General features: G+C 55.1%; 4 protein-coding genes across 4 annotated transcripts; 1 reads left to right on the top strand and 3 right to left on the bottom strand.

Moving 5' to 3' along the window:
- Positions 1-240: 240 nt before the first annotated feature.
- On the bottom strand, positions 241-786 carry PG997_015017 (uncharacterized protein; the record flags this gene model as incomplete). Its single annotated transcript, XM_066819331.1, has 1 exon — positions 241-786. One exon carries the CDS (start codon positions 784-786, stop codon positions 241-243), a length of 546 nt encoding a protein of 181 aa, XP_066661519.1.
- A 1,357-nt stretch (positions 787-2,143) lies between these two features.
- Positions 2,144-4,455, bottom strand: PG997_015016 (uncharacterized protein; the record flags this gene model as incomplete). Its single annotated transcript, XM_066819330.1, has 3 exons — positions 2,144-3,542; positions 3,599-4,351; positions 4,433-4,455. The coding sequence occupies 3 exons, from the start codon at positions 4,453-4,455 to the stop codon at positions 2,144-2,146; spliced, it is 2,175 nt and encodes a 724-aa protein (XP_066661518.1).
- A 6,006-nt stretch (positions 4,456-10,461) lies between these two features.
- Positions 10,462-11,612, bottom strand: PG997_015015 (uncharacterized protein; the record flags this gene model as incomplete). The annotated part of the gene is made up of 3 exons (XM_066819329.1): positions 10,462-10,894; positions 11,015-11,149; positions 11,248-11,612. The coding sequence occupies 3 exons, from the start codon at positions 11,610-11,612 to the stop codon at positions 10,462-10,464; spliced, it is 933 nt and encodes a 310-aa protein (XP_066661517.1).
- A 1,787-nt stretch (positions 11,613-13,399) lies between these two features.
- PG997_015014 (OPT oligopeptide transporter protein-domain-containing protein) lies at positions 13,400-15,923 on the top strand (the record flags this gene model as incomplete). The annotated part of the gene is made up of 4 exons (XM_066819328.1): positions 13,400-13,664; positions 13,757-14,119; positions 14,202-15,737; positions 15,835-15,923. 4 exons carry the CDS (start codon positions 13,400-13,402, stop codon positions 15,921-15,923), a joined length of 2,253 nt encoding a protein of 750 aa, XP_066661516.1.
- Between the last annotated feature and the right edge of the window lie 351 nt (positions 15,924-16,274).

The raw sequence follows: 16,274 nt of genomic DNA, 5'->3' as shown, positions 1-16,274 counted from the left end.
AATTGGTGTATTTCCTTTTCACACCTAACTCAAGAATGTTAAAGCTCTGCCAGGGATAAGTACCTGGGAAACAGTGCCGCGATGCCCGACAAGACAGATGCGGGCATTCTACACCGGCATTTTCGCTCGATGCAGAAGGACTGCGAGGGAACCTCCACGACGTCACCACCATGGGGCTCGCAGCACGCTTTCTGCCCGGGAAGCATCGGTGAGATGTGTGCCCGCGCCGGGAGGCTTTGTCTAACCTGCCAAGGGAGCTGAGTCCAAGCACCAGCGCAGCCGCTTTCGGCTTACCGCCCTTCGACGGAGGTTGCAGCATGCCTTCGGCCCCCGGATGCGCAACCGCCATGCGTGGATTTCACGGGTCCTTCCACCGGACAGACCATCCGGAGGAGACCACATAACTCCGCCCGCGCAAACTCTCCGAGACGCAGTCCTCCGATTCCGTCCTGTGTGCTGGTGAGGGTTCTCCAGAACCCAGAAGCGGGCATCATATCGCGAACTACGCGAGCCGACGCGACTCGGCTTAACACGGCCAGCCAGCCCACGGCCTCGAACACCTCCGGCCCCGCAGGACCACGGTCGTCCTGCTCCACGTTCTACCTGGTGGCTGCCAGCGTGGATAGCCGCACAATCCGAGGCTGACAATGCGGTGGGAAAGTAAGTGGCAGACCGAGTGGTGGACACAAGCAACATTCGGCACCAGACGAGGAGTTCGCTGACGCTCTGCGGAGGAGGCGAGCCGACCGCAGAGGAGCTGTTGGAGGAATTCAGCCCTGAACTCATGATGGAAGGGGAAAGGCGTCTAGGGGGTTCGACCGGATACACTCGCGGAAACATCTTACACATTATTCTAATATAAAATATGAAAACCAAGAGCAAAAAGGTTCTTGAACCAACCCAATGATACTTTGGAAAGCAGCACAAGAGGAAAGTGAGAAAAACAGCTTGGTCGCATCGAGAGTTTCCATGGATATGGATGTTTTTTGCCTATGTCTCTGCTGAACCGACGACTACAATCGCATATACCCTCATATCGCGTCTTGATAATGCCGGGTGACACATTCCTAACCGCTACAGAGAAGTAACTGCATGGAGGGGTGTTCAATATGTCAACATTAGTCCTCTTAAGAGTCGAAAATGGGAAACGAAGCAAGACAAGCATGTACATAAAACCAATATTTAACAAGTGACGGGCTCGGGGTCGAGTATGTTCTACCAGCTTGACAGTACGAAAGCTGTGTTACGTTCAACAGCATCGGAAACGGCTTTCCCTTACCAATAGTAAGGAACGAGTGGCATTCCATTGGAGTCAATTTCCCTTGATTGGGTATGCCAGCCACCACTTGTTATTGACTGACCTAAGCAAGGTAACATGGAAGGAAGTCGATCTAACACAAGACTGCATGTAGCTGTACGACAAGCTTGCGCCTGTCCAGACCACCCAGCAGAGAAAGAATGCCTGCCAATACCTAGCACATGGCTCACCATCATAACACACAATCCAAGCCAAATTCTCGCAAATGGACATATGCATATAGAATACACCAGATATAAGTTTGTGATGATGTTCTTGGCTTTCTAATAAGCTATGACGTTGAGGCATTTCTAGTTAGGGGCTAAATCATACAACAGAACGCTCTCAAATCCTGCGAGACCCGATTCTCGGTTTGCCTTTATATCCTACTACTTCCTTGGTATGTCGTAAAAATAAAATAAAAAGGGGACGCGACTGCAGTGGTCCGCGGATGGAATATTTCTTTTCTGATCGCCAAAAAGCACCAGTCGTCGCCGAAAACGCCAGTTTGCCCTCCTACCCAAGTTCCCAGAACAACAAAGAACACTTACCCAGTAGTAGACCCTCGTTGAAGTCCGTATGCTTTCTTTGCAATCATTATTCGAAAAAAGTCCGGTTTTTCGTGCTGTAAACTCCCCAATCTCTTTCCAGCTCTTTTTTGAAGGTAAACGTAATGTGGTTTTCGACCGCGTGTCGAAATTAATAATCTTTGGCGTAATATGGTTCCCAGTGCAACGAGCCCCATCCAGCAGGGGAGAGTGGCCATGTCTAATATATATACAAGAGTAAATCGAAGCAACGAGGGGGAGACGGTCGAAATAGACAAACAGTATGCCCTTCAGGATGTTACCTCAGGCCACTGAAATCCATTTCGGAACCCATTTGGTTCAATCCCATGCCACCCATCGTGACGTTGTCCGAGTTTGTTCTTTGTAACGCATGGAAGTCGGCCACGGTCCGAGGCACCTGCGGTGTTTGTTGGTGCATCGAGAAACTGTTCGTCCTCTGAGGCGGTTGTCGGTTGAGGATACTGCTCATCATCATATGGTTGTATGATGGGTTATGACTTGAGCCTTGTGGCCGATGGCCCATCCCACCTATGCCCTGAGATTGACTCATGTTTTGATTGAGATGCGGCATTTGGCCATGGATGTTGTGGCTTGGTGCAACCGCCTGCGACTGGAAGCTGCTATGTTGCTGTTCAGCTTGGGTGGTCACCGGAGCCGACTGATTGATGGACGCCGATTGGCCCTGACCCAATGGGTTCATCACCATATCCTGCATGGGGTTAAACCCGTTCATGTGAACTTGCTGGTTTTGGTTGTGGGGGTAATCCATGCCAGGCGACACGACGGCGGGCGAGTTGGCCATAGGGAAAGGCGAGCTCATCTCATTTCCAGCAGGAGCGCCAGTCGAGCTGCCCGAGTCAGTGATCTCGTCGATTCGTTGCACTGGGGCAGGTGTGTAAGGTTCCGACTTGAACTGCTCAGCCTTGAAGTCGGTCATGACAGGCGGCTGAGCCATGCCGGCGTTGCCAAATCCATCAAAGATGTCGATGTTGCAGATATTCTCGGGCACTCGCTGCAACATGGGATTAGCGAGCCTGGGCAGGATATCGTGCACCTTGCTGAGGAGCAGAGGCATGAAGTGGTGCTGGCCTCCTCGGAGAATCGAGACAAGCTGCAGCAGCGCCTGGAGGTGTTGCTGGGGTCCAATGCTGAAAGGGTCTCCGGAGGATGGCTGCATGGCTAGCACGTCGGTCAACGAGCAAGCAATCTCCATCAGCTTGGCCACCAAAGGCACGCCGAGTACGTCTGTGCTCTGGGTAGAGAACTGCGAAGTGATGGACATCAGGTCTCTGGAAACATCCAGAGGGTACTGATATGACATGTCCTCGCTGTTCGGAGGTACACATCCGCTTTGCATGCTGAGGTGCCAGTTGACCGTCTTCATCCATTGCTGGTTGGTGCGCATATCGCCAATTTGAGAATCTCCACCATTCATATAAGGCGAGTTCATTTCCGAGGCCTGTTTCTGAAGGGCGCCGAGGTAGGACGGCGAGCACTCATTGCGTGTCTTGTTCCAGAACAGCATGAACGCGTCGTCGAACGGCCGGAAGAGGTTGACCATCATGATGAATCCGTTGAGCTGATGTGCTAGAGGATCCGAGGGGTCGTCATTCATCGTCGGTGGATTTATGGCAGTGGGGAGCGACAGAGGTCGGTTATATTTGAGTGCGTATGCCCTGGAACTCAAGGTCAGCCGAAACGATATATAACAGAATATGGGAGAGTAACAAACCTTTCGGCAACAAATACGAGCCAGTATAGACGCCTCCGCCTTGAAGACTCGATACCATCAAACTGCATGAATTTCTCTTCCTGGGTCATACCGCCCATGTGTGCCAGTGTGGCGGCTTCTCGGAGATGGTACCAAGCCTTCTCATGCATCTCCAGAGCATAGTAGCAGCCGAAGATGAAGTAGCTTGTGCAGAGAGTATTGAGCGTCGGGGATTCTGTGTAGTCGTATCCCTTGCGCACGCGCATGGCTTCTTCTAGAAGCAGGTGACTCGACGTGATGTTGGCGCCTGGGTGCTCGAAAAGTGGATCGTTTCCGGGCATGACCATGCCAGGCTGCAGAAGTACGAAGGCGCATAACGAGGTGAGTAGTGTGTATGTGTCCAGACTCTGGTCCATGTAGAGCGACTGCTGTTCCAACCTTTGGCGGTTCAGGATCGGCATCGTCGGGTACATGTGTGCGAAGAAGAACTCGATGCTCTCTTTGATCAGCTCGTTTGACAGTAGCCCGGTGTTGGGCTGCAGCGACGGCGTGCATGGCGGGCTGTTGATGCCATTGAGGCGGCTCTGGACCTTTGCGGAGAGGCTGGTGGCGCGTTGTGTTTCGCGCAACTCGCTGATGACTTTGGCTCTGGATCCCTTCGGTCCCTTCTTTTGAGGGATGGCGTTGTAGGTACAGGTCAATTGAGCTGACGAGCAATTGCGGCAGGGGTTGATGCCGTCACACTTGACTTTGCGACGATGGCAAGCATCGCACCTAAACGAGAATATCACGTTAGCGACCAAACCGGGCCCCCGACCATTATGCAGCCAGCGCGCTGGGTCATTCGCTACTTACGCTCTTTTCACAGCGGTCGACATGTTGCCGACTGCTGAGACGATGCCGGTCTAGATAGTTGAAATCTAGAGACGGCGGGTGTCGCGTTTTGGGTTCGGGTCGAATTTGGTTTGGTGACTAGGAAAGGTATTGATGATGATGCCTTTCGCACGGATAGATTGCAGGGCACGGCACGATAATAGGCTTTGTGGAGGAGACAGCGCCGGGCACACTCCACGACCGGATTTTGCGGAGTGGACGTTGGAAAATGGATTGATTTGGGAAGGAGAGATTGTCACGCTTCGTTAATCGGCCCGTCGTGGTGAGAAAGGCGGAGGAGCGAGAAATCAATTAGGAAACGCGGGGGATTCGAGTCCGGGGGGTCGGTTGGGTGTGCCGACAACCAGACTGCAGAGGAAAAGAAAAAGGCAGAGGGAGGAGTCTTGGATTTGTCCCCGTCTGCGACAGTCTCGAGTGGTGGTTTTGCTCGCTTTTCTGAAAAACGAGGGCTTTTTGCAGCAGGCTGGATCTTTGGGGGAGGGGAGAAATGAGCGACTATCGTGACAAGGTCGAAAGTCTGGCACGACAACCACGCAATAAGGCAAGACAAGAAGTGGATGAAGGGGGAGGGAGAGAGAAGGGAGGTGGACAGGGGGAGGAGAATGGAGAAGATGAACTACCTCGGGCTGGTCTGGTCCTGGCTGGCTGGCTCCTGCTGGCTGCTGGCTGCTGGCTCCTGGCTCGTTCCTCTAGTGGCAGTCGTGTGGTGTCACTTCGTGGTGTGTGTGTAGCCCGCTAGGGGTGGCCAGGACAGCCAGGGCCCCAACTGCCCAGGGCGAAATGAGGGCGAAAAGGGAAAGGCGCGGCGCCGACATCCACAGCGCCCACAGGGAACTTCACGCACTGGGGACGCTAGAGACGACTCGGTCCTAGCACCGGGCAGGGGGGGTCGGCGAGCGAATGGGATGTACCTATTCTGGTACCTACTGGTGGTAGGTGGTGGATTACTGGAGGCAGCTTGGCAGCAAGCAAGCAAGCAGGCAGGGAGCGGCAGGGGAGAGACTCGAGAGCAGAAGCAGGGAAAAAAAAACCGGCATGCAGACTTTCTACACATTGATACATTGATTGATCGATGAATAATAATACCTAACAAAAAATGGACACGCCTCTTGGCGGCACCACGCTGCGCTGCAGCAACCTAGACGCCAACTGTTTCCGCGCTACTGTACAGAAGTACGGGCGACAGTGGTAAGCCACTCTGCCACTGCGACTTCACTACTTTAGACTAAGATGCTAGCCGGGAAACTTGTTTATGCCCGCCTCAGGATTTCCCTCGCTCCCTACCGTACTCCATACAAACGGTTGGGGGAGAGTTGGGTGATGAATGTGTGAGAGAGAGGGGGTGATCGTACGTTGCGGACCTCCTTACTCATGCCATCGGGGAGCCGTTACTACGATGGGTTTTGTATGCGAGCGAGAGAGACAGAGACAGGTCGGCCAGCCTGAGGACGAGGATATACGAGATACCTTTGCCGCTGCTAGTTTGGGATGGATGACTGTGGCTTGGGGAGGAGCTGAGATTACCCATGCCATACGACCGATGGGAAAGTATTGCTGATTTCACTTCCAATGGCTGTGTGCGGTGGTGTGTGCATGTGAGCAAATGCCTGCCAGCCGCAACGTTGTATGTGGTGGTATTGCATCAAGGTTGACAGGCCAAGACAGGTAGGTCAGCCAGCGCAATCCAATGGGAGCTGGAAATCCCGGCCAGGAGGTAACTGGGTGTGTGCAAGTATTCGGAATAGGAACGCCTCGGTGCCTCCCTGACTCCGTGCTTGAAGGCGAGCCCGCTACTGTGCTGGCAGGACTGGCTGGCAGACTGGCTCTGGCTGACAGGGATTCTGGCAGCCATCATCGCATCTCTCCTACCGAATTGTATTGTGTTTCGCACACCTACTGCACACCTTCATTTGATGCGGAGGTAGGAGGTCGGAGTTCTCACGGTGTGACAGGTTGGCTTAGAGGTCAGCAGCCGTCCAGCACCACAGCCGGGTCAATCTTGCCTTGGAATGGCTGCTGTTTTCCGTTTCGGTTGCGACTTCAGCCGGCATGTGTTGTAAATCCTTTCGGATATCTAAACACCTTCCTTCTATAGTTCCCCATGTGGGCGGGAGGATGGGGAGATCCTGTACACCGCAAAGCCAGCGGGCTGGCTTGCTGGCGCGCTATGATATGCAGAACATTCGTGGCTAAGCCCGCCATTGTCGTGCCAGACCAGGGAGTGACAGGCACTATCTTCAAACATTCGCAAGCCAGCTTGCGAAAAGCTACCCTGGAAATATGTGTTGTTGGTAGCATACACTATTCCAATAGTCACCGGAGAAACGCTCACCAACATGCTCCCTTCTATTATTCCGTTCTCTACGCCCATCATCCTGGCTAGCAGGCATAGGTCAGGCGATCTTCAGGTATCAGAAGGGGAGACTTCGCGAGGACTTCCCAGAGACAGCCGAAACAACGCTGATCCGGAAGAGTAGAAGCAGCAAAGTCACAGGGCTGAATCCAATAGCCTACCTACTACAAGCGTGTACATAGGTGGCATGCCGTTATGCCGGTGCTGACCGTTCAATCCAAATGATCAATTTAATAAATGCTGCTGGGCTACATTATTGATGGCTTGACACTAGTCGCAGACATTTTGATAGTCTGCCATCTAATAATGGCATTGGCAAAGTCGTGGTTTCAAACTCACTCCAGCCAAACTAGCATGAATTGGATGGCAGACTGGGATTTGGGTAAAGTAAGAAACTGGTGTGTGCACGTCTACAGTATTCAGCACACCGTATGGATTATGCGCCGGAGACAAACGACGAGCGCCTGTGCGCTTGCGAGGACTCAATTCCGCGCTGGGGAAAAACAAGCTTACCTGAATGTGGCAGTTCGGGCGCAGGTATCGATTGGGGAAACGATCTCTCCCATATTTGCGCCCATTGGGATTTGGGGGATCGTACACACAGTATGATGCTATGATGCGGCAGAGGGTAGGTAGGCGGCAGAGTTTGTGCGACTACGTAGTGCATTACTTAATATCACCGTACGGAAAAAATGACCAGCGCGAACGAATAAACGGCGAGACGGCCGGACAAAAACGGTGTGGCGGGAGAAGCGTCGAAGAAGTCCTGCCCAGGTTCCAAGTGTTGATGCATTCCTTCCATTGCATGAAGCTAGGCCCGGATGCGCGTTAGACATGCGTTAGGGTGTGCACCACGAAATGAACGGCGGTTCAGGTCTTGGTCATGGTCTTGGTCTTGGTGTGCAGCGCAGCGCAGGAGGGACAGGCAGACAGCAGACGATGTGCTGGACGAGCTGGGCTACTACCAGTAGTTGTCAGTGTACGGTGAACTGTGTTCTTGATTGGCCGGCAGTTCAGACGACGGATATTTTGCTGTTAGCAGTTAGCCAGGCTGGAGATTCTCGAACTAGTCAAGGCGCGACTCCATTTCCGCAGTGGGGAGGTTGCCGTGCGTTCCGAAGCGAGCGACTTCCGATACCTGCTACTGCTACTACCTGAAGGCCAAGGTGATGCACGCATCGTTCGTTTATTGTTTCCGGCCGTTCTGGTTGCAGTCTGGCTGGCGCAGCAGCGCTTTGGTTTCCAGACTGGTTTCTTTTGGTTCTGTTCTCTGACACGTGACCCACTGTAGGGGACCATGGAATTGCTGCCATCATGGATCTTGGTTGCAGAATTCCCATTTTTCCGAGGGTCAAGCTTTAGCCACCTATCTCAGACCACGTTTGCATATCGTACGAATCTAATCGGTATATATCGCAAACTCCGGGCTTTGGCCTCATCCTCATCCACAGCTGCATCGACACATCGAGAGCTGCATCGAGACGTCACAGCGAGGGTGGTCCTTTCGAGGGGCTCAGCCAGTCTAGAAGGGCGTCTTGCAGCGTGAGTGGTGAGGACGGCAATGTCCAATGCTGCGTGCTGATCCAACCCTCGATCGAAATTTAGGGGACGACCGACAGTCATTGCTGTTCAGGGACGTCGGTCGGGATTGTGCGAGCTGAGCTGGAACCAACCAACCCGAGCTCGAACCTTGAACCAGCCCGTCGTTACATGGTCCCCAAGAATAGCAACTGTCTCTTCCATTGCTTGGTGTACCTGCTAGTTCGGGTATGCGATCGACGCGCCGGCTGGCTATCGTGCCTAGCATGCGTCCAATTGACTCGGCCGCAGGGCCTATCCTTCGGCCTGCCCGTTTATTTCACCCCAAAGTACGGATATGAGCTTAGATCAGCACAGCCTTGCCCCAATGGCCAATTGATCATCGAACGGAAACAGGAACAAACAGGCTGAACTTTTTGCATTGGGACCACCTATTCTTTTTTTTTTGACTTTGCACCCGCCCAGACAGCGTGCAACAGCCTGCAGCAACGTTTCGTCATACCAAGCAATCTTTTCTTTTCGCTGACAACGGCACCCCTACTGCCTATCAAGCAGGTATGTAATGGTTCGCATCGCCTTTCCAACCACGGCAGTCGATGCTATTCTGTCACAGCCTGACTGGAGCTTGTGACACGTCGACATAAGACTCGGGTGGATACTTTGTACCTGCTGGCCGGCGGCGTGGGAAGAACGAAGAAGAAGAAAAAGCGCTCTCTCTCTCTCGTTTGTCGCGTGGCGTGGTAGTAGACAGACAGACATGCAGGCGTCCCATTGCCGAACCGACTTGCCAAGTATGCCAAGGCAAGGGAGCCAATCAACTCCGACTCCCACCTGCCTACTCGTAGATATGTCGGTATACTGGCAATCAACCGGGTAGCCGTACATAGAGGAGATGAAGAAATTTTTTTTCTCTTCGATTTGCCATCGGAATTGGATCGATCGTTCGGTTGCCTTGGAATTGCAAGTTGGCACCAGGCCATAATCACGAGACACTGCAGCGCTATTCAGCGAAAGAGACCACATAATGCGGAGCCCATCCCCCGCGCGCAGGCGCCCGGCTGGGTGAAGCGTCACGGAAAGCCGTTGAACAAAGAATCTCCTCCCCGTAACTCCTAAGGCTCTCGTCGCCTTTCTCTGTCCAATCCTCGGCCCGATTGCGCTGAATCCCGTGTTTCTGCGCAACTGGAGCAGCACCGCACCAGGGGACGGGCAGGAAGCGGGCTGGGCTCCTAGATATAATACGGAAGTTGCCATTTGCCGATTCCCATTGGCGATACAATCAATATGCTCACCTTGCAGCAGCGTCGCAACCGGCAAGCCAAGCCGGCACTCGCCAGCTCGGCACAAAGCTCAGGCTCAGGCTCAGGAGAGAGCTCGATCCCAAGCTCCTCACCGTCTGGACGAGCTTGCTTCTTGCCCAACGTCAGCATGCTATGCATGCCAATAGGCAAGATGAAACCAATAAACAGAACAAACTACGATGCTTCAGGCAATTCCCCCTGAGTTCCCAGCCCAGCCCAGCCCAATTTTACCAAGGAGCCGCCAGGTGCGCGCGCTTCAGGTTCCTGGGCAAGGATGCCCAGATAAACCGCCTGGTGCGGGCCGGCCGTGCGGTGAAAGGGCTAGGTGGCTAGCACCTGCATTCATCATCAGCCTCACAGCCTTGATCGATGTAGTAAGCACTTAGCTCCACACACGTCTACAGACATGGCACGGCACAGGAGCACGAGACCGACATGAGACAATAGGATCTAAAACATATGAGTGCACCATACTAAAAACGATCTCGGTATAACCCGAACAGAAACCCATATGCCCCTAATAAAAGGTTGGGAAAGGCCACGCTGACGGGATGCACCGACAGGTGTCATATGTCTAGCTCGACGCTGACGTGCCTAATGCTGGGTCTGCTGTCGATATTCCAATTTAGTGCCGCCATACCCGTGATTCACCGCTCCCGAGAACAATGCTCTACTCAATCTATCCCACAAACGCCGTGACGTGAATGCTTCCGCCATCACCTACAACCCAAAGTCGCACTCGTACACACACTTGCTCGCTGGCTCGCTCAGCTCATTCAGGAGCAGCCGCTTCTTCTTCAGTGCTTCTTGCGCTTGGGCAGATACTTGACCCGCTTGGCGCAGTTGCCCTGGTCGCCCTTGAAGCTGTCGCTGGCCGGGACGAACTCGCCGCTCTGCAGGCTGCCCTTGACGAAGTAGACGTACCAGGCCTCGTGCAGGCGGTCGCGCTTGCGGCCGCCGCACTTGAGGATGACGCGCCCGCCGCTGAACCGCTCGAGCACGGTCTGGATGATCTCCAGGTCGAACGTCTTGGACGACGACGGCACGATCCCGGACTGCTCCAGCGCGTAGTACGTGTCGAGCTGCTGGAACAGGCCGAACGCGCGCTGGAAGTAGTCCACCACCTCCAGGCCCGGCTGGTAGGCGTCGCCGTAGCAGGACGGCGCCAGCGTGTTGATGCAGGTCGCGTGCTTGTTGTACTCGTGCTCCCAGAGGTGCTCGTTCGTGCCGCTGCGAAGAGGGAAAGGAGAAGACGACGCGTTAGTTGATTGACTGAAATAGCCTCATGGTAATGAAGAAGTAGGCAATGATATACTTCCCCCTTTCGGAAGGGAAAGCGGGTAAACGTACTATTTGGCAACCCAGTAACGGCTCATGTGGCCCAGAAGCTCGTCCTGCTCGTAGTGCTTGAGGATGGCAGTGATGTTGTTAAATTTCGGGGTCATGCCGCAGAACTGGTCGTACGAGCCATCGCACAGATCCGGCCTGTATCATTGCAGTGATCAATCGTTAGAGAATGTCCGTATCCAACTGAGTAACTCGGGTGTGATGTCACGGCTGTGTTCCCTGCTCGAAGTACGTACCAAAGGCCGTGGGCGGTCCAATCCGTCTCCGACCCTCCTACATGTGTCGACTCGTCCCAGAACTGGGTCAGCAGCAGGCGGCCGCCGGGGTGGACGAAGCAGCACGAGTCGGCCGCGGTCTGGTTGTTGCAGCTCGTCGGGCCGTCAATCGGGCAAGTCGGGGCTCCGCTCAGAGGGATGTACGGCGTGACAGGAGCAATGCCAGTGCCGGCGGCGGCGGCAGCTGTGGTAGTACTGGTGGTAGGATCGGTGGGGCCGAGGAAGGGAGCCAGTGGATTCGGCACGTCGGACATCTGCAGCGGGACCTGCGAGATCAGGTTGCCCGCGTAGGCAAAGATGGAGCGTAAGGATACGGAAGGTGCCATGATGGTGATGATGATGATGATGATGGAAGCACGATGCTGCTTCCTCTGCTGGAAGAAGAAGAAGAAGAAGGGGAAGCTTGGAGTTTATTGGATGGAATAGGGATAGAGATAGGGATAAGATAGGGTTGGTTGAGGGAGCTGTGACGTTTCCAGACTCACCTGGAGGGGCAGACGTCAGCTGCTGAGCTTAGCTCCCTTCCTCTTCAGGGTCTCTTGAGGCTGGAAAGGGTCAGTTGATCGCCATGTGATTGTGGCTGGTGGGCTATCGATAGTTCGTCGATCGCTTCAAGTTGTTTTTGACCAAGGCAACCACTTTAGTAGATTGGGATCTTTTGGCTAACGATTCTAGAAAGCGAAAGTGGTCTACATGTGTGACCCTTGATGCTGTGTTGAAGCCGTTTGGGTTTACCGAGGGACTTATGGTAGCCCGCCCGCCCGGTCGGTTCCCCGATCCAAATCTAACCCACAACTTTGTTCCTGGCCTAGCATCGAGCCTACCTTAAAAGGCAGCCATCAGGAACACCCAAGTCTAATGTATCCAACTCCTCTGTGGAATTCTCGTGCAATACTGGCAGTATCATCTTGTTGCAACCCTCAAATTCAACGTCATGAGGAGGCGCGGTGCGGTTTCGTATCAGGAACAAGTGTTCTTGCAGCGCCAAGAATCAATAGCTGCCGTGTTCGGACACTTCAGCCACAATTGCTACCCCAGCTTTTGCCAGCGGTCTGCCGGTGGTTACCTGGAGGCTAGGTCCTTTGCTGCAGGACACTGGAAGCACATCAACCTATCATCAGTCACATCATTCCTTCTCCCGTGCTTCTCTTGCATACACGCAGCAAGTAAGACACTCTCTGTATCGCTGCCCATCATTGAAGCGATATGATATCTCTACATATCACATCTTGGCAGGCTGGGGGCTGAAAACCCAGAGCAGGGTGGACCGCTTACGACGACTCGATAGCTTGGCAGTCAGCACGGCTACACGAATGACCTCCCTTCTTAAACCCAAGTCTCAGCAGCGATGGGATGTGCAAAAAAAGATGGCATTTCGTCACATCAAGCATCTCGGCTGAGATGCTTGAATCTATCGCAGCCATACAGAACATACGTATGGCAATGGGGAGGAAAGAGAGGCCGTGGTCTTGGATCCGGGGCTGTGCGTGCATGGGGGAGGCTGTACAATGCTGCACCTGCATCCCTGCCAGCCCGCCCGAAGACCAACCAACGCCGTAGAAGTGTATGCGGCCGGTGTCTCGGGGCCCGATAAGCCACACCACCTTCCATCACAAGAAGGCAGCAGAAGAGTCAACAGTGCCGTTTTAGCCGGATCTCACCCAGATCTCCGTCGACAGGCAGGGAGCTATAATGACAGCAGTGGAGTTTCGGTGGGGGTCTGCTGTGCCGAGCCGTCGCAAAAGCTGCTCTTGACTGCTATTCTGCACTGCAGACTCGGTTCACGCTCATGGCAACCGCTGCGCTTGCCAGTGGTTTTCCTTGCTGTCCAGCCACTAACAGAAGAGCCTGCATGGGCAAGGAGGCAAGTCCAGGACTCTGGCCCAAGACTTCTGGGTAATTGTTGAGGCTTGGAATCTGGAGCCGGTTTGATAGATTACCCCGGGTCTTTTTATAAACCGCTGGATCCCCCCCGTACCAACAAACCAGCCCAGTGGCTGTCCCGAATCCCCCGACACCCTTTCAAAGTGCCCGGCCTGTAGATTACGTATCTTTTCCTGAGCCGCATCACGGGATCTTGCCGACGACACAGACGTGAAAAGAATCTACCTAGATGACGACGAGAATCTCAAACGATACATCGGCCACTACCGTGGTCGCCAACGATGCCCATGATGCCGAGCTAGGAACGACACGCTCATTGAGCGATGAGAAGATCCCCAGTCCCCAGGAGGAAGCCGTCCCGGTCATCGTCGACCTCTACAAACCGCTTCCCCGACTCGAAGGCGTGCCGGACGAAGAGAACCCCTTGACGGTGCGAGCCGTCGTCGTCGGAATCATACTCGGGTCACTCGTGAATGCCTCTAATGTCTACTTGGGTATGCTGCTGCCTGCTAGTTCTTAACCAATGCCAAATTGCTATCTGCGTAGCATTGAACAATAACTGACTTTTTCTTAATCGGACTCACAGGCCTCAAAACGGGCTTCCTTTTCGGAGCCTCGATGTTCGGCGCCATCTTCGGCTTTGGCATCATCAAGCTGCTCACCAAGCTGTTCCCCAAGGTCCCCTTCCTCGGCGCCCCCTTTGGACCCCAGGAGAACTCGATCGTACAGGCGACGACGGCCGGCGCGGGCGGGCTCGGAGGGCTCTTCACTGCTGCTCTCCCGGCCATGTACCAACTGGGCCTCATGTCGACCAACCCGAAAGATGACTTAGGCAGAATATTGACGTTGACTCTGATCTGCTCCTTCTTCGGACTCTGCTTCACCATCCCGCTGCGAAAGTTTTTCATCGTGAACATGGCTCGCGACCTGCGCCTCATCTTCCCTACGCGTAAGTGACCAATCCATCCACCATTGGTCCTCTTCCGCCATGCAGTGAAACACCTTTACTAATATCTCGGGTATATATACAGCGACCGCAACCGCCCTGACCATCCACTCGATGCACATGGTCGCGGGCACCGAAGCCATCAACGCCATGAAGCGGATGAAGGTCCTCGCGTGGACCTTCTTCGGCGCCATCTCGCAGCGCGTCGCCTCGTACTACGCCGTCGGCATCCTCTACGACTGGCACATCTTCACCTGGTTCTTCATCTGGGGCAACTACCAGAACGCGGCCATCCACGTCGAGAACTGGGGCTGGATGTTCGAGTGGACGCCCGCCTTCATCGGCAGCGGCATGCTCGTCGGGCTCAACACGGCCCTGTCCCTGTTTGGCGGCACCCTCTTCGCCTGGGGCATCCTGGGCCCCATCCTCGTCAAGTACGGCATCTGCAACGGGCGCGACCTCGCCCCCAACGACCCGAGGTGGCACCAGTACCGAACCTACGCCTCCCTCAGCGACGGCACGGGACCCGACGGCGTCACCTCGCCGCGCTACTGGTTCCTCTGGCCGGGCGTCTGCGTCCTGGTCTGCACCTCGCTCGCCGAGCTGCTGGTCCACTGGCGCATCTTTTACCTGGCGATCCGCTACGCCTGGGAAAACACCAAGACCATGGACTTTATGCGCAAGAAGGGCGGCCGCAGCCGCGCCATGTTCGAGACCCAGTCGCGGCGCGCGCCGACGAACCGCAGCGGCAGCGCCTTCCGCGAGGAGGACTTCGCCCGCGAGAAGGACCAGGTGCCGCTCTGGGTCTGGGGTACCGGCACCGTCGCCATGGTCATCGTGGCCTGCATCATCTCGGAGCTCCAGTTCAGCGTGAACGCGGGGCTCGCGATCCTGGCCTCCATCCTCGCCATCTTCTTCGCCTTCCTCGGCATCCACGGCGCCGGCGTCACCGACATCGCGCCCCTGACCGCGAGCGCCAACGCGAGCCAGCTTGTGTTTGGCGGCATCACCTCGGGCCAGGGCTACAGCACGTCCCAGGCCCAGATGATCAACCTCGTCGCCGGCAGCATCGCGTCCGGCGCCGCCGAGATGTCGCAGGAGCTCACGTCGGACCTGCGCACCGGCTTCCTGCTGCGGACGCCGCCGAAGAAACAGTTCTACGCCCAGGCCATCGGCGCCGTCGCCGCCATGTTCCTCGCGCCCGGCGTCTTCGTCCTCTTCGTGACGGCGTACCCGTGCATCATCCACGAGAACGCGTCCGACACGTGCGCCTTCTCGGCGCCGACGGTCGCGGCCTGGCGCGCCGTCGCGCAGGCCGTGACGGAGCCGGGCATCACCATCCCGCTGTCGTCGGGCATCTTTGCCTTGGTGCTCGGCGGGCTCGCGATCCTGCAGGTCCTCGTCAAGCGCACCATGCTCTCGGGCGAGCGCGAAAAGTACCGCGCCTACCTGCCCAACTGGATGGCCATCGGCGTCGCCTTCGTCCTGCCGCAGACCGTCTACAGCTCTGCCTCGTTGCTCGGGGCCACCATCGGTCACTTCTGGATGAAGAAGCGGCGCGCCAATTACGACCTCTACTGCTACGCCGTCGCGGCCGGTTTGATTGCTGGCGAGGGACTTGGTAAGTCTTTGTCTTTTCGTGTTTCCCTCCCCTTTCCCCTATGATTAGGTATTCTCTCCTGAATAAGCTTGTTTGCTGACTTAATTCCCTCTTCTAGGCGGCGTGGTGGGAGCTGCGTTGCAGCTTGGTGGTGTGAGTGGCGACGAGTACGGCACGCATGTGGGATGCCCTCTTGACAGGTGTTAGACGGGGAAAACGTGTTTGGTTTTTAGCGTCACAGCATAGCCAACATGAATCTATTATTTAATGACATTCCCATGTTCGACTTTTATCATGAATGCCGTTTCTCCGAGAGATGGATATGTTGGATGCTTTGACGAACTACATCCCTACATTCGGATCGTGGCCACGTCCGCCCTGTTTGACCTCTTAGCCCCGAAACCCGCGACTGAGGTTTCTTGAAAAGACTATCATGTTTCTCAAAGGTGCATCGGTCTCTGGGTCGGATTCAGAAACGTCAAGCAGTAGAGGATGCTGAGCACGCCCAGGCCAGGCGGACCGGCCGATTGTATTTAGAATCAGATGCTAGCCATTGCT

This window comes from Apiospora hydei (assembly GCF_038363865.1).
Source record: "Apiospora hydei strain CBS 114990 chromosome Unknown utg000010l_segment0_segment0, whole genome shotgun sequence".
NCBI lineage: Eukaryota > Fungi > Ascomycota > Sordariomycetes > Amphisphaeriales > Apiosporaceae > Apiospora > Apiospora hydei.
The sequence above is the reverse complement of the archived record's forward strand: the minus strand, read 5'-3'. Positions and strand labels throughout refer to the sequence as shown.